Source organism: Cyclopterus lumpus, chromosome 4, assembly GCF_009769545.1.
Source record: "Cyclopterus lumpus isolate fCycLum1 chromosome 4, fCycLum1.pri, whole genome shotgun sequence".
Taxonomy (NCBI): Eukaryota; Metazoa; Chordata; class Actinopteri; order Perciformes; family Cyclopteridae; genus Cyclopterus; species Cyclopterus lumpus.
This window is the reverse complement of record NC_046969.1, coordinates 11,459,006-11,477,347: the sequence shown is the minus strand read 5'-3', so window position 1 is coordinate 11,477,347 and position 18,342 is coordinate 11,459,006. Positions and strand designations below refer to the sequence as shown.

Genomic DNA, 18,342 nt, shown 5'->3' with positions numbered 1-18,342 from the left:
TGCACAACAATGAATGCCTGAATGCACCTTCACACACCTCACATGCACACTCAAACACAAGCACATGCGTACATAAGGACTGAACCACAAATGATTCTTGTAGTATTTAGGTTTTTATAAATCAATGCCTTGCAAGGTTACCGTCATCTTGGGCTACAGTTGGGCTATGATTTATTATTTAAAATTAAACACAATACATTTGTTGGTTGTAACTCAAGAAGAATGGGAAGGGGATTTGGATGAGAGGTAAAGGAGGATATTTGAGATATGCTCCGTCACTCTCTCTCCTTTCATTAGCATATCAGCATGACTGCCTAGCTGCCCTTTAAGACCTGTGTGTGTGTGTGAGTCTGTGTGTGTGTAGAGACCAACAGCCAAGCCAGAGGTGTGTCAACGATTAGAGATAAAACAAGTATGTGTGTGTGGGTGTGTTTTTGTTATGTGTGTGTATGCCCACTTCCGTAGATGTGCCTGCATCCCTTGTGGAAGCCCCATCTAATTACTCTTTTGTTGGATAGGCACTTGAGATCCCTGTGTGACTGGCTGGAAACCCCAGATCATCCTTTGTTCTTTTCTAAATGCTCACTGGTTAAAAAAAAAGAAAAAAGAAGCACCAGCTTTTGTCTCATTTAGAAAAAATTGTACTCCAATTAGAGAGCGGCATTACAGCCTGACTTTGGCTAAATATTGAGAATCATTGTTGGACTGTTTCCCCTTGTGGAGCTGTGGGTGGGCGTGGTGCATTAACGGATGTGAGCGGAGAACTAGGGTACAGAAATCTGGCCCTTGTGGACCTCCACCAATAATTAACGTTTCTAAGCTGCCAAAAAAAAAAAAATGCAGAGGGGATTTATGGCTGCAATGAATGGCACGAGGACAGCACGAGAAATGGAGTGGAAAGGGTTAACAGTCTCCGGGGTTGTTTTAATAAGCCGGTATCTCGATTGAAAAGAAGAAAAAAAATTGCTTTACGATGTTTTGGTGCTCCCATAATTTATCAAAGTATTCAATATTAAGGATGAAAGAGATCTCAATTAGCAACATATGCTGCCACTATGAGGTCATTTGCACATTCAGCTGATTTCTCGGTTATTATGCATGAAAGTATTACATATTTCCATAAAATTAGATTATCATTTAAATTAAAGCTAATAGAAGAGATTAGCTTTACTAAGCTGGTTTGATTGTAGGAACTTGCAATTCCTCATATTCGTTGTATTGTGGGATAGTAGCCTAGTAGTGTTTCTTCTATGCCTCATCGACAATAATGTTATTTCCCAGGTCAAGATTTCCACTACCAAGACAAAAACAACATTTTATTGCATTATGCCCTTTTCCCTCCCATTCAAAATCTGATTCCAGCAACCATGTAACCCGCTGTTAGTCCACTGGGTCGGTCAAATAGGTGGATTGATGGTAGTGAGAGCACACTGTATGATCCGAGTGGAACATGATTGTTATAACAGCTGGTCAAATGTGATGACAAAACATTAACTAAATTTCCTATTTGCTCAGATCTCATTAATAATGACATAATGTGCACTTTACTAAGGATTGGCCATCGCTGGCTGACAAGCTTACTAGCCCGTAATGGCCTTTTCTAGCCGTCGGCAAGAAGGCTATTGTTGGATAAATCTACAGTTCACTAGATTTTCTCCATTACTAAACAGTACATTTGTGCTCAGACATCAGCTGAGACTCACATATGATTTACATGTTAAAAAGACTCTAATTGTTGCCATTGCATCTGAAATATACAAAATCACAGAAAACAAACTCAAACAAACCACATTCACACACACACGCAGCCAGACAAATACAAATACACATTCCTACTCAACATGCAGGACTTGAGCGGCAAGCGGAGACGGAGAAGCGAGGAGGGAGGAACAAGGGGGGAGGAACGAGGGGAAAGAAGCGAGGGGGGAGAAGCGAGGAAGGAGAAGCAGGCGGGCAGAAAGAAAAGCAACGCAGCGAGGAAGTAAAGGGTACTCACCGATAGGAATGACTATCCCCAGGACAGCTACAGTGATGTTGTTACCTATGAGGTAGTGATCACTCGCAGCTGAGATGAAGAAGAGAAAGAAAAATAAAACTAAGCAATAATTTCCCAAAAGGCATCGCTAGAGAGAAATACAAGTTTGAAGTATCATGTTGGAGAAAAAAATGTATTTGCATAACATAAAGGGCAGATAATCAAAAAAGAATTAAATGCAGATGAATCATACCAGGATGCGATACAAATGCAAATGAGATGTGTTTCAATACAAGACAAATGCAATTCCAGAAAATAATGCATCAAAATTTGTACTAAAAACTAAACTAAAATTGTGTTTCGTCGTCTTTCAGTGGAGGATTGAAACCTGGTGGATAGTTGACTGACCTTGAGAGTGAATTTAAGCACAACTTTGTGCTCCAAGGCACTCTTTTTCTATGTCTTCATATTGTGTCACAATGCGACACAGCATACATTTATCCAAGAGATGCCTTGTGTCCCTACTCCCCTTCAACTCTCACCCCAACAGGTCGGTGAGCAGCGTGACATTAATCCTGCTCCCTGCACTCCCAGTAGCAGCAGGCTAGCCATTAGCCAAAGTGTGATCAGATGGTTATAATGAAGTCTGGTGCGGAAGATTAACAGAGAAGATCCCAGCGCTGGCCCTGCATACTGATTGGCTCATTTAGAAAGAGACTCTGTGTAGTCGTATGCACGGAAAAGGCACAGATGGGAGGTGATGGATGGGACATACAAATAAAAGATACGTTCTCTCATGAATAAAATCATAGAGGATAAACTGCATTTATATTGACACATGCATGCACATGCGCACACACACACACACACAGTGTCAAACCGAGGCACAGCAGGTGATTTGACTTTTGAGTGAGCAGTGGAGTGTCTGAGTCCCGAGTCAGCAGAAGTGAATCGGGCTTTTCTTAAAGTATGAGTGACATTCAATGGGTCCCAAGACTCTAAAAGGCGGATTAATAGAATCGTATTAAAGCAGCAGTTATGAAAGAAGCATTCTTGGAAATTGAAGGCAAAGAGAGAGAAAGTGAGAAAGTTGTAAAAAAAAAAAAAGTCTCAATTTCATTAAGACTATTATTGCTGGAGGGATTTTAAGTTATGATATACTGTGCTGTTTTGCCTGTCAAGAATTTCCCTATTTATAGCCCTGTGCATGGCTCATTTAAGTATTACCCTATTATATTGTGTAGGTAACCTACATTAGATAACAGATAAAGATAACAAGTCAACAGATAATAATGTAAATATGAAATGCTTACACTGCTCGTCATACCTTAATAGATTTCTATGGTTGTAATTGTTATTTCATTTCAAATTTTATTATTGCTCTAAAAGATTATGGCCATAAAAGAGAAAATCAGGCTGAAGTCTCGGTTAAAGTGGCCACAAAATAAAGGACAGGTTCACATTCCCTCAAGTCGGTCTTAAAACAATACTCACATGCATTAAAACAGTTTTTTCTTACTGTTATCATGGTTCATTTAAACATTCTCCCCTATCATGCCTACAACGTACATGGAAGTGAGGTGACAAATTCCAGTCCACATGGACTGTGCAAAAATGTATTCCCGAGTTCATCTGAAGGCAATATGAAGTTGCAGCAGAGTTGATCAAATTTAATTATTTTGTTTCTTCAGACTATGAAGACTCACTTTGTCTCAGACTGCTGAGGCCTTTTATTATCTTCAGATAAAGCTTGGGATACATCGGTGGATTCTGTCTTACATTGACAGCCTGTTCTAAAGGAACAGCAAGCAAAACCTGCTCCAGTGATCAAATGAACACTTAGTAAGTCCTTAATCGTGTCTAAAGCTGCAGCAAGAGTCATGAATACTGGCATCAAAAGCAAAGCTTCAAATGTGTAAGAGCATACATAGACGCATTTGGGCTTTGTGTACCAGCTGTGGTTTGTATGTTATTCCTGAAACTCCTGGTTCTTCCTCCCTCCACCAGGCCAGCTGCAGCGCCGCACATGTGGAACAGCTGATGCCGGCACACTTGACAGTGTGCACCGAGTTGAAAATGATTACACATGGCCCGTGGGTTACGAGACGCGTCTTGCTCACGCCCTGTTTTTTCTCATCCGTGTCTGCTCCACCTCTCATCTGGAGCACTTGTGGTGTGGTGAGGAGGCTGACAACTTCAGAGACGAGAGGAAACATGCTTCTGAGTAACTCGGGGCCCCAAAGTGGTGAGACGAGCTGCAGCAGCCATTCTCTTCAAGTCCCAGAAAATCACTTTCTCTCCTGCCTCTTTGCCGTCCCGTCTTTTCTTAGAGCTGTAAATTCCCTCCCAAAAGTGAGTCATTTCATAACTCCCCCATCCTCCCTGTTCAAGTGCTGGACTGTCATGTTCCTCTTAGTGCTGTGTTCATTCTTTTTCCTCGATGGCCTCTTAATTGTCTTTCACTGTACCTTCTCATTTGACAATCATTAGTTTTTACTCCCCACTCTTTATCTCATTCATTCCCCCATTCTCTCTTCTTCTCTCAAACCCACTTTCATCATACGTCCTTTCTCCTTTCCCTCTGTCTAGCTTTTCCAATCTCACTCCTTGCTCTTCTGGTTTATAATATAATGAGAAATGTCTTTCATGTATATGCAATATTGTCAAATCTGAGCACATTTTCTTTAACTTCTTCTGTTCCATCTTTAATTATCTACTGAGCAGTAGGCTGTGCCACTCAAATATATGGCATTAACTAAAAGGATGTTAGTATGAATCAGTCAATTTTGGACATTGATTTACTGTTAGCCTTTTAGTCTGAGAAGAGTGATGCAATGGCACACATCTACATTTTAGGACCAGTCCTAAAATATGCAATTTGGAAGATTATTTTTATTTGTCTACTATTATAGAGAAACAATTACTTATAACCAATATATCATGTAAATGCAGCAATGATTCAAACTGAAATAGCAGATTTCTGCAACACAACCACACCGCAGCATGTGCTGTGCAGCACGGTGGTTTATCAATTTAGCCATAACTATCAAGGATTCCTCTTCACTTCCAAATGTATTTGAATTCTTAGCGTGGATTTGTGAAGCATTGCTTCTGCTTTTATAATCATTATTTGTCTGGGACTACAAAATGTAAAGTGTTTTTTGTTTTGTGGCCCAGAAAGAACGAGGAACGCTGCCAGTCTGAGAGAGCGAGTACGAAAGAGGAGCAGAGAGAAAGACAGAGAGAGAAAAGATGGAAGGAGAGAGAGAGAGAGAGAGAGACTGTCAGAAAGTGAGGATGAGTTATGAGAGGTGTGAGGTGAGAACGGAGGAGACTGTCGTTTGTTAGCTCTGACAGCTCTGTTACACACTGCTCAATGGGGACCGACCACAAGCAGACAGAAAGATACACTTGTGAGTATGGTGTGTGTGCGTGTGTGTGTGAGAGAGAGAACGAGGACGTACAGTAGATCGACAGATGGTCAGACACAGAAATGAAAGGGAAGCAAAGCCAGAGAGGAGGAAATGGATCTAAGTAGTGGTTCACACACACACACACACACACACACACACACACACACACACACACACACACACACACACACACACACACCCTTACCTCTGTGGGAGAGGTTGGCGTTGCTCTCTCTCTGAATGCTGTTGGGGCCCAACAGGGGAGTGTGTGTGGATGTGGACGTCTGACGTGTGCTGCTGAAACTGGTCGTCTCTGTGCTCATGGCGGTGGGGGTCCGAGGCTGCTCTGTAGAGGTTCTTCTGGGGGTCATAGGAGCGTCAGGCGTCGTGAGGCGTCTGGTTGTGGGCCTGGGTGTCGTAGCAGCAGAGGTGGTGGTGGAGCTTGTGGTCGTGGTGGTGGTGGTGGTGGTGGGGGGAGTGGTGGTGGTAGTAACCAGTGTACCAGTTGTAGTGGTTGTTGTAGTGGTTGTGGGAGTTGTGGTGGTTTGAGCAGCTGTTGTGGTTGTTCTGGGTCGAACTGCAGCAGAGAAACAGGACAATAATCGTAATCAGTTGGGATAGGACTTGAAGACGCTAACAGCTGGCAAGTATGTTGACAACAACAGTTGGAGTATTTAGTCTGGGTGCTTCAATACACAGCATGTGGGAAATTAAACTATTATAACATGCTTTCAACTACTCAGTTTTAAACATAGGAGACATACGAGACATAAAGCAGGGAGCAAGAGGAACATAACACAAGGGGGCATTTTATCAAAACTTAAAAAAAGAGCTCAGCAGAAATATTTGTACTGCATTAGGAAGTCCAAAAAGTGTGAGTGCAAATATTTTCTCTTTCTCTTGTTCTCAGCTCACACTAGCCTTGTTCCCTCTCCTGTTTTCCTCAGAGGGATTCCCTGAATGGTGGCCTACATATATCATCATCTCTCTTTCTCTGCACCTGTTCAAACATGAAATGCAAAACAGCACAGGTCCATTAAGGACAACAACTTCACACATGTGGGGAGTGGGGAAATAATGGAGGTGTTCTGGGGTAAGCTGAGAATCCCTGGCCAGCTTCCAAAGATAGCGTTACATTAGGTTTAACATTCCCTTGGGCTTTTGAATCAAATCATAATTAATACAATAAGTTTTGAATATTCTGTTGAAAGTCGATAGTGGTGAATTCTGGGTTTGGATAAAGGTTGTTAGTCAATATCCTGTTCTGATATGATTTAAGATCAATATAAATATATGAATGGGTATGAATATAAAAGCTTTATTGTGAATAAGAGCCGACAAATTCCTTAATAGAATGAATATGTTTTATTTTTGTATTGTACTCTGAATTTACTGTGTTTTTTTTACTGACAATTCTTTTAAAGATTTGGCCGATTTCCTCAAATGTTAATCCTCAGGATGGAGGATACCAGTGTGGGAAGCCTCAACTAGCACTGACACCTATGAAGAAATGAGTTAGTCTCGCTGTGGTGAGAGCGGAACCATTTAAAATGACGTGCCAAGATTCAAGTCATCCTACGAGACCAAGAAATCACCTATTAACATTTCCTTCAGTCTACAACGGCATGGGAAACATTCCCATGGCCATCCATGAATAAGACTGGATAGCACCAAACATACTGAATAGTTTGAAAGGTGAAGTTGTATTTAAGTATAGGTATTAATGTGGTGGACTCCTTTTTGGTGTTTAATATCTACATGATGTGGCACTCCATCATGTCACTGTGATTGCAGCAATGTAGACTTCCTGTGACATTCCTCAGCACAATCTCTTTCATTAAGTGTGCTGCTGAGTGTGACCGACTTACCGATAGCACAGCGCCTCATGTCTGGTCCCAGCTCCATGCCATCAGGACAGGCACAGGTGTACTTGGGAGAGTGGTCTGTGATCTGCGGGGCCTTCAGACAGAGGTATTCACAGCCACCGTTAGGCAGACTGCCCATGTTGCAGGTATCTGGAGCTTGAGGAACATAAGCAGAAATAAAAAGAGGATTAAACAGGATTTGGGCAAAGAGGAGTTTGTACATTTTTCCTGACAAATAGATGTGAAAAATATAAAATATTAATGTGAACACATTATTTTGCTTTACATATTTTGCAGTCTTACAACCTGAAAACTGCGCATTGAAAACGGCAAATAAGAAAATTTTATAAGCATTCAGTGCTTTCTCCAAATATTCTGAAAATGTATGTCCCATGTCAGCTCCGGGGTGATGAGCACAGATATGTAAATGTACTGTAGACTATAGACTTTTAAGCATTAAGTGTGCAATCAGTCCAAATAGTATTGTACGTACTACCTATTAACCTCATTGTGTATCACACTGAATAACAACATGAAATACAGCGTTATTTAGGCTCCTATATTTATTTCACAATCTTTTTTCAGGCGCAGTGAAGAAATGCAAAGGTTGTCTAAAAGGCCTTTTTTAAATCTCTGCACTCAAGTGAAAAATGTACATGTATTTTCCCAACCCGAGACTCAACTTTATGGAAAAAATATTGCTACTCTTGTCATGTGGAGAAGCACCAGAAATAGGTCGAGTCGCGGTCGATTCTGCCTCCTGACTTGTGCGTAGTATTAAAGAGCAGCACATCAGAGGAATCATCCGCCATCAGGGAAAGCAGCAACATCACTCACCACACAGTGAGATTTTAAGACACTGGGAATAGGTTTGTGCTTGGTGTACAATATCTCAACATATCAAGTATGTGGTATAAACTGCTGTCTAAATGAAACTCCAAATATCTTCAATTCATGCCTTCATTATTAAAAAGAAATGAGTCTCTTTGGGTAAAAGAGTCTTTGAAATGCAATGACACATTATGACAACACATTTGAATCCTATGCTGAGAGAAGAAAGGGGCAGAAAGGTGGATGAGGAAAGTAGAAGAGAAACAGGAAAGAAATCCGAGAAACTGGAAGGGAGAGAAATGAAGAGCAAAATAATAAATGAAAAAATGACAGGAACAGAGCATAGACGAAAATGCAAGTAGGAGATATGAGAGATTGATTTAAGATTCGGCAAAATTATGTTATTCTTAATTTGCAATAGCTCCATCGTCCCCTGCTCCCGTAGGTCTAGAACAAAAACAAAAAAATCAAACCTAGGCTTCAAAGCACAGCTGGATGGACAAAAAAAAGATAAATAATAACACACCAATGAGAGGATAGGAAGTCTCTTTTGAAGCGTGGAGGTGTATTATGGCAGCCAATCATTAAGTAATGATTTCCCCCTTGGAGGTTTTGTTTAGATGAGCATATTATCTGTCAGTAAAACAAAATATGAAAAGCAAGAGAGAAAGTGACAAATAGTGAAATAAAGGCACAGGGCAGCTAGAGTTCGTTCCGTATATCTTCTTCTTTAGCCCAGATGGGCCTGGTTAGTTTAAAGTCTTGCTTTAAAAGGAACAGTGTGCATGTTTTAGTGGTAAATATTGGTTTGTGAAACTAAATAGCCCTCAGCTCAGCCCCTTCCTTTCCAAGTGTGTTGGAGAACTATGGTGGCCTACAGGTAGGGGTGGTTATCTTTAGGAGTTTAATACAACTAGGAGCTACTCTTATCAATACTCAGTTTTTCTACATGACTAAATAATTGTTTTTAAAATTATATACAACATTTTTTAAAACAAATACATTAAGAACATGATTAAAAGTTATAACTTGGATATAACAAAATACTGTTTCTAGAGCAGCAACAGTTATGTTTACAACAATCAAGTCACTATATAAGAACGCTGCTGCTCGAGTCCTGACTAGAACCAGGAAATACCACCATATTAGTCCAGTGCTCAGGTGTTTGCACTGGCTTCCTGTTGCTCAGAGAATAGACTTTAAAACAGCTCTGCTTGTGTACAAATCTCTTCATGGTCTAGCACCAAAGTACATGTGTGACATGTTAGAGCCATATGAACCATCTCGGGCTCTGAGAAGCTCAGGGAGTGGTCTCCTGCTGGAGTCAGGACTAAATACAGTGAGGCTGCGTTTCACAAGTGTAGTTGCTGCGGTCAACATCCTGTGTGCTTGCATTTGCATCTGTGTGTGTATCTGTGTGTGTGTGTGTGTGTGTGTGTGTGTGTGTGTGTGTGTGTGTGTGTGTGTGTGTGTGTAGTTGGAGGAGCTCAGCCCGAAAGAGAGAATAATGAGCGCTGCAGCGTGATAATAAATGACAGCAATACATTCCAAAGTACTAATAATAAGCACCCCCACCCCCCGCGCCCGCCCCCTAAATGTTAGAGACTGTTCCTTTAATTCTCTGATATCTGTTTGAGCAGAACTCTTGATTTATTGATGAGAGAATACAATTAGCTCCCCGGGACTCAGACTGTTTGGAGTTCTGAGTGAGGGGAGAAAACAAAGCATGAAAAAAGTAATAAAGACTCACGCAAGCAAATTGCTTGTAAACACACACACGCACGCGCATTCACGCACACACACACAAATGCTTAACTAGCAAGCACACAAGCAAGTGTTCATTTGCACACCTGGAAAATACTACATCAAAACACATAATTTGACAATCTAATCACACGCATCAGACTACTTGTTTATTATTTCAGAGAGTTTAATAAATGGATCCTTTGGTCTGTGTATGGACAATCCAGGTCTTTGTTACCAGGAAGTGCAACATTGAAAGGATCCTTTTTTTTAGTTATAGTTATAGTCATAGTCAAGTAATCGTCATACCCAACTGACCAACACGGGGCTAAGCATTTTATTCTGTTTGATTGGACTTTTACTCAGGGAGAAGTTTGCTGTAGCTCTGCTGGGAATTCTCTCCAAACTCTAGTATGAGCAAGCATGTTCAAAACCCACGATGTCCAATTTGCAATGCAAGCTCTGCAAACACCTGCAGCTCTTCATCTCATCAGTTACCTCCGTAGAAACAAATAAACACCAACAATATCCATGTGAAATCATTGTTGCTGCATTTCTTACCCTTGGGCTGCCTCTGTTCATGAAACACCACCAGGTCCAGGGGGTTGTTGAGGTACTCTGCTACCTTCACCACATCATGTCCCGTGAGTCGGTTGGCACTGTATATCGCTTCATCCTCCAAGTCTGTCCAGTATATGCGATCCTGAATGAAAAGAGAGAGAGAAAGAGAGAGAGATAGAGAGAGAGAGAGATAAACTATAATAAGAACATGCATTCTAGCCACTGAATCCTTCGCTCTCCATAATTTATAAACATGGAAGAATAAAGGATCAAGTTTCAAAAGAGAAGAAAAACTAATATTTGAAGACCAAATTCCAGATACAACATTTGATATAGGTTTGTGGATTTAAAATGCACTTGACAGTGGAGACTCATTTGAAAGATATTGTTTTATACTTGTGGTAACTTTAATTCAATTATATTTGAAGGCAAAGGAAAAATGAAAGGTTTGAAGACGAAAACATTATTTATTGAAGTATGGTGGTTTAATCCGACTGAATTAGTAATGTAGCAATATATGAGTGAGCGGGTTTAACTGTATTCTCTGACACTCAATTAATGTTGAGCAATTAATACTTTTGGAAATATTGTTTGTCAAAATGTAGCACCCCTCCGTGCCTTGTGAGAGCTAGTAATTAAAGTTGGTGATAAGTGACGACAACCGGTTGATGAAAACAAAACATTTTCTCTGATAAAGTGACTGGGCATACAGCACTGATATGCCATTTCAACTAAAGAAGAAAGTGGAGGCGGCATTCACTATTTTCAGTCATCCTAATCAAAATTCTAGAAATTAAAAAGTCCTTGCGTGTAGTACAGCTGCTACATCAGAGCACAACTGTCCAGTCAGAGCATAGGATGTAAATGACATACTAGTGCAACGCAAACACGCAGCTATTGATTCTCGAGAGGCCAGAGACGGCCTTTACTTTGGAGAGCGAGGCTGGGAAGACATTTTTGTGTGTAGTTGCCACAACGTGCAGTGTGACTTCCATGTTCTTCATGTGACGCACACTGAGCTAGAAACCATTCTTCCAAAACACGACTCTGTTGTGTTTATCCACTGTGCTGAGACTCGAGAGGAAATCCTCCCCAAAAGATGCCAAACCTCTGTTTTTAATTAAACTAATTGAATAATAACTACAGCTTGGTAACCCCGATAAAAGAATATATTTAAAAAATTTTAAATAAAAAAAAAAATGTTACGGGTTATTGAAAGTGTTTTAATATGACAATGGAGCCCAAGCTTAGTGTTGCAGTCCTGTGTCTGTGCTGGAAGAAATCCCAACTCCTCTGTTGACCTCTGTATTGCAGGAAAACACTAATTTAAAAGGAAATATGTACACTCGTAGGTACAGCCGCAACATCCATGATGAATACTGGTCTCGTGATACACTTTACTGTTCATCCCTATTGTAAAAGTCCCTTGTGTAAAACAGATGCCCCTGTTTCTTTGGTCTGACCCGAGAGATCAATCTCTCATCGTTCACTGTATCTTTCCCGCTGGATTTCTCTTTCTCTCTCTAACACTTCCTCCCAATTCTCTTTAGTGACACTACAGTATCACAAAATATGCTGCACAAGTGGAAATGGCGCTAGGTTTCCATGGCAACTGCAGATCCATCTAAGCTGACATGCATCAATTTAGAAAGACACAATACATGAGAGCAAGAGAGAACTCACGCTGAGATCACAGGAAGGTTAAAAAAAAGAAGGATGAAGAAACAATTGAGGAGGTGAGTGTAAGACAGAAAGATGGAACAGCAATGATCGTTCCAAAAAAGGCTATTTTTGTTTTTTAGGCTGAGGTTGTGCTAACGGTTATATGGTGTTGTTAAAGGGCTTCGACCTTGGGGTCCAGCCACAGATTTGTCTGGTGTGGGGGTATGCATGTGTATCTGTGCTGTAATCCACACTCTCCATTTGTGCTGGGTTATCAGTGGACTTAACCTTTCTTTCACCTTCTCCTTTTCCATCTTTCACTCAGCTCTCTATTGCTCCATCTCCCCCTCACTCAGATTCAGATAACCTTTACCTATATAACTGTAGTGCTGAAACAATGAAAGACAAATATCAGCCATGTTGATAAAACAATACTCAAATATATCATTCCATCTCTCCCTTTGCCTTTCTGTCTCTGTGGACATCTTTCTTTGTCTCTGTCAGTCTCCGCCTCTGGTTTTCTCTTTCAATTTCTCTACCGGCAATCTCTGCATCCGCCACCTTTTCTCACATTGAAAGCTTCAAACTGCATTGCAACACCTGAAAAGGTCATTGTTCTGCCTCGTAAGATCAATGTGAATTTTGCACACACAGAATTTAGACACATGCACACAAGAGCTCTCCTGAACACGGTATTGCATCACTTCAGTCAGGGCCGTCTGGCTCTGTCTGAGGTTGTCAAGGAGATGGGACTACATCTAAATGAAGTCTTCTTCGGGTCGAAGGGAGAACAGCCTTTGATGATTTTGTCACTATATTTTGTCCCAGAAGAGCCTCCTGACAAACGCTAGGCCCTTTTTGTCTGTGACTGACACATCTGCCTCATAGGATTCTGGAGCTTCCTTCATACTCAGATGTCATGCCAGAAAACTAGAAGTGAAAGCTCACACAAAGCCAACCCACTCAACTTTTGAAGCCTTTGATCGTTTGGGTTTGATTTGCATTTCTTTGTTGTACCAGTGCCCAAGTTATGCAAAAATAAGGTAGAGATGGTGTTGAATCTGTGTAGGAATCAAATGATGTGAGGAAACATGTTGTGTTAATCTCGACAAAGCTGCAGAAGAGTATTAAAGCCTTTGCACACTCATGGTACACCCACACAGGTGTTTCCAGGACGTTTTCATCACTATTTTGTTGATGTTTTTTGTCAATGTCAATATTCACTTCCACTCACATTGATTGAATGTATTCCTATGTGACAGATGAATTAAAGAAGGTTAAAATGATGACATGTGAAAACCATTCATTTAAAAAGAATCGCCAACATCAAAGAATCCGCTCAGGGAGACAAAATTAACTTTGGTGAACTTTTACAGACAAATTCATGTGGTCATGGTTTGCTGGCAGTTATTGATGGGACAGGGACAGCTTTTGAATAAACGGTGTGAATATATTGTCTCGCCAGTAACAAGCGAATGAGTTTGCCAACTGACTGTACGCAAGCTTGATACCTTGGAGACTTATATTTTGCCGCTTGAGTAACCTTTTGAGAAAAAAAGAATATAAAGGTGTTGTGACGACTAGTGCTAGCCTAGCTGGGCCGGCTAGCGTGCTAACCGTTAGCTTCAACCAGTCCTGCGAGAAGTCACCGTGTCACGTTTGTGGCCCCACCTACTTTGCATGGATGAACGACCACCACTTTAATTTTCTTGTGAGGGATGGACAACTGTCGTTTGGTGAGGTTGTATAATTCCCAACATAGCTCCGCCCACCTTAAACCTCACCTTAAACCTCAGGGGTCTAATCAAATAGAATAAATGAAAACACCTGTGAAACCTGAATAAATCCTCCTACTGTGTTGAGTTTATGGTAAAAGGACACATTTGCACCACTGTTTTTCTTTCTTGCTTTATTGTGTTTATTTCCATTACCAAACTCGTCTCCTCTTCTCCTCTAAGAGGGGATAAAATAGTAATATAAGTAATGCAATGATACTAAAGCCGGAGAAAGAGAAAACATTACTCTCTGCATGCCTCTGCAATCTACATTTCCTCAGAAATGGGGGTGGAGGCAGGGGGGTGGATACAGACTGGAAGGGTTTGTATGTGTGGGATTTTGGTGGTGTTCAAACACAAACCCGGAGTCTATCCTCTGCGGTGTTAAGAAAATTTAGCACATCCAAATTGATGTGAAGTTTGCAGATGATATGCTCAAGTGGAATGACTAACATTCTCTGTGTATCATTCAGCAACATGAAGGGCCGTGCAGGCCATGAAACAGACTTTAAAAAAACTCACATTTGCAAAATCTTACACGTGTGTATTGAAAATGATTGCCTATGATTTAAAGCTTATCTATGATGGCATGAGAGGAAATGTTCAAATCAATCTATATTCATAATAATTGCTCTGAACTGTCATATGGTTGTTACATGTTATTTGTCTTTTCTTCCCACTTTAATGCTAAGATTATTGGTAATGTAACTTTCTTTGTTAACACTGAACATATCTTATATCTGCATAGTTTTGACATTTTTGCTCAGGGACTAAAAATAGCTGATTTATTTTCTTGTCAGTCAACTAATCGATTCATCATTGCACCTCTAGTCAGCAGCACAAGGATGCCTGAAACCCTCAGTCTAAAATGAACAAAATGTCAAAAGTCTGTAAACATCTGCTAAATTACTAAATGGATAAATGGCTCAAATGATAGAGCCGTTTATCATTTCATCATCAATAAATGCAGTGAACAGTCTCACACAGACCCAGACTCTTAGTCAAAAAAGCTCCACTGAGGATCATTTCCCAGAAAAGATACAAACTACATTCAATGGACAAATAAGGTGCAGTGTTTCAGTTCACAACTCAAATTTCTAAAGAAACAAACTTCCCATTATCGGGACCAAGACAATCTGCTGCACTGCTAAAGGAATTTTAATTTGGTCTGTATCATAACCAGAACAGAACAAAGACCAGAAGAGCTGATGGCTATTAATCTCCTGGGATGAACTTTCACAGCCTGCCCGAAACGTTGGTTTCCTTGCTCTTTTTTTAACACATACACACATATCCGAGCACACATGCAGGCACACTCAGCTGGACATGATGGATGTCCTCTCTTCCCGTTGCTTCTCATCATCTCAGTGTGTGTGCAGCAAAGAGAGGAATGGAGAAAGCACTTCCTACTGTTCACATTTAAACCTCCTCCCCCTCCTCTCTCCTCTCTCCTCTCTCCTCTCTCCTCTCTCCTCTCTCCTCTCTCCTCATCCACATCATCTATACTTGATGGGCTCTAACAGACTGACTCAGTCCTGCCTCAATAAATGAGTTTCATCGATTGCGGCACTCCATTGTCACTCTACACTAGTCGAACCGTGAAAAGATGATTCCTTCTGCGTTTATCTTTCTACTAAAACATCACCAGCTCTCATTTGTTCTCAGTCAATCTCTCAGACAAGGTAGACAGACAAAATACGAAAAAATGTAGTTAAAAATAACCGCAAATGTTTGAATTTTGCTCAGCGAAAATCTTAAAATACGTTGCTAGGATGGGAATCAACAAACAAGATATGAGGAGTCTCACCAAGGAGGACAGAGGACAGACCTGTCTTTCTCTGCCTGTCAAGATTTGGAGGTCAAATAAGGATGTTAGCATCTTGTTTGACTTTCAGGTAGAGACTTCCGACAAAAACTTACAATTGTTTGCAGATAATCAATGTAAATGTGATTCATTTTGAGGTTATAATTCCCTCTTACTTTATTATTGTGCTGTATATATATATATATATATATATATATATATATATATATATATATATATATACATATACACACACACACACACAAACACACTGTAAATAGCGAATACCTTGTATATTTTTAGACTGCACTCGACTGCTGGTGGAAACCTAATTTACCCAAGACTGTATATGTCGCTGATTAGGAGAACCTTTATTTATAGAAAGAAGGTTAGACCTTTGCAGTCTCTGTGACGTTCTTTTCACAACATGCCGGTTGAACTAAACTCAACATTGACGCTACCTTGAAGAATCTAAAACATCTGCTGTGCTCTGGAAAATGAGAAAGACTAAAGAAGTAGTACAACATAAGCTATCTGTAGTTAATGGTATAATGTTTAAAAGCACGGTGAGGTAAGCTTTACTTCTTTTGCAAAAAGAACAACGAGCATGCTGGGAGATTAAAAGATGCCATTGGTTGGACTAATTCTGTGGCTGTGTTCCGTACCTCGAACACACTGAGGGCGAAGGGGTGTCCCAGGTGGTGATGGGAGGACAGCAGCACTTTGCGGTTGTCCCCATTCAGATCCACACTCGACAGCAGGTGCAGCTTGGAGTCCACCCAGTAGAGACGCCGGTTTGACAAGTCTGAGAAGATGGAGGAGCAGAGAGAGAGAGAGAGAGAGAGAGAACAAGACCAAGGAGGGAGAGATGGAGCGAGAGAGGTCATTCCATGAGAAAAGGCCGAGGGTGAGAGGTATATGAATGTAATGGCTCAGTAGCCACACCATCAATCTTGTTTGACGTGACGGCTGAGGCCCTGCACTGAGAGAACACAGATGTGATTGTAATATTGTCGGTTGACTTCTTTGCGGGGGAAAATATACGTGCCCTTGAGCAAATTGATTAGTCTTGCTGGACTTACGTTAAAGGAACACTTTGCTTGTTTTTCAATTCTATCCCCGTGGATTGGCCCACAGTGCTTTTCTTTCTTTCAGACTACATTTTTGCACTCTTGCTATAGATCCCTAAGTAACGCTGTGGTCAACATGAACATTTAGAGTATAGATTCCATCAAGTTTAAAGGACATAATCCAACTATGACTTTGCTTTTATCAGGTGTGTATCAATACGTTTTAAATGGTCATGAATATGGAAATTAATTGAATTAAATCAAAATAAAAACTTTTTGCTGTGCTTTTTAAAAGGTTAATACACTTTGTTTCAATAAATTAATCTGTGTAACCCTAGGGTGAAACTTGATGAGAATCTTTTTTTCTTTCTTGGACAATCATTTCAGATTTGCAATACTGGAAGTAACACTGCAAATTTCCTTTTAGTATTTAAAAAATGTCTACTTTAAAAAAGCAAGAGTTTGATATTATTACCTACTTATTATTACATATCTTGTAACAGGCAAGTCAGCCGACTAAACTGAAACCAAAAGATCTGATTCAACATCATCCTCTAAAAAAGAACAGAAGAAATACAATTCAATCACAACTTCACCTCTCCTGACTCTTCAGACAATCAACTGTTTTGTTCGCTGCTCTGTATGAAATCAATGACCGCGGGAAAAAAATCTCTCTCCCTTCTCTCACAGCGGTCTGGCCAACTCTCTCATTCGCCCTACTCTAAAACATAATTTGTTTTCATACAGATGTAGTGACACCTCAATTCCACAGAGTGTTGCAACTGCGAGCCTCTCTTTCTCCTCAGGCAAGGGCGGCTGAGAGCAATTGGCTGGTGCCGTGGAGGGAGATGAAAGGGATGATGGGAGGTATTGACGGCACAGAGCGTCTGGCTTATTAATTCAGCCTGTGTTCGCTGGCTTGATTGATGCCAGACACAGACTGAGCTATAACAATAAGAGCTACTTATGGGTGGCAGCACCCCTGGACTACTGCTTTGTATTTCTTTAACTGCATTGCAACTTTTATTCTATTTCTTACTTTTTGATTGTTTTAAATGTTTTAATGAATGTTCTTAATTGATTAGAAAAATCTCCAATGAGCCTTGCATGTTTTCTGCCCCTCCTTACCCAGGGTGATTCCATTGGGCCACTCGATGTGTTCCGACACCAGAACTTGTCGGTCCACTCCATTCATACCAGCCTTCTCAATTTTGGCCTGACCTCCCCAGTCTGACCAGTACATGAACCTGCGGAAAGACACAATCAGTACCAACCAGTTAGACACGAAGGTCGACAATTCAGTAAAACAGATGAAATATGCAACGTCATAGTACATTTTAAGAAGACAACTAATATGTGAGCAAATCCACCGTTCTCCATCACACAATGTCTTTGTCTGACTCTCCATCTCAGGTTCTCCACAAAATCTCATTTTACTTCTGAAGCAGGCTTTGAAGACACGAAAGGAAAGTTGATTCTGTGCAAAACTGTGTCTGTTGGTACGGTGTGGTAAAAAGCATCATTTAGACAACCTGTCCTTTCCCACAGGCTCGTCCACCGCTCACTCCACCCTTCCACACCCTTCCCCTCAACTCCTTTGCCATCTTCTTACACTTTGTCCTTTCATCCAAAATACCCCCCAC

The 18,342-nt window shown here is 40.7% G+C and overlaps 1 protein-coding gene across 2 annotated transcripts in view; it reads right to left on the bottom strand.

The window, feature by feature from the left end:
* Nucleotides 1-18,342, bottom strand: part of lrp8 (low density lipoprotein receptor-related protein 8, apolipoprotein e receptor) — a 149,967-nt gene that overhangs the window by 8,232 nt on the left and 123,393 nt on the right. For both annotated transcript variants that reach the window (XM_034530752.1, XM_034530753.1), the window contains exons 12-17: nt 17,828-17,946; nt 16,295-16,434; nt 10,389-10,530; nt 7,257-7,409; nt 5,594-5,965; nt 1,997-2,065 (exon numbers count right to left, since the gene is read on the bottom strand). In XM_034530752.1, the coding sequence (XP_034386643.1) occupies nt 1,997-2,065; nt 5,594-5,965; nt 7,257-7,409; nt 10,389-10,530; nt 16,295-16,434; nt 17,828-17,946 (995 nt within the window). The remainder of the gene's footprint in view (nt 1-1,996; nt 2,066-5,593; nt 5,966-7,256; nt 7,410-10,388; nt 10,531-16,294; nt 16,435-17,827; nt 17,947-18,342) is intronic.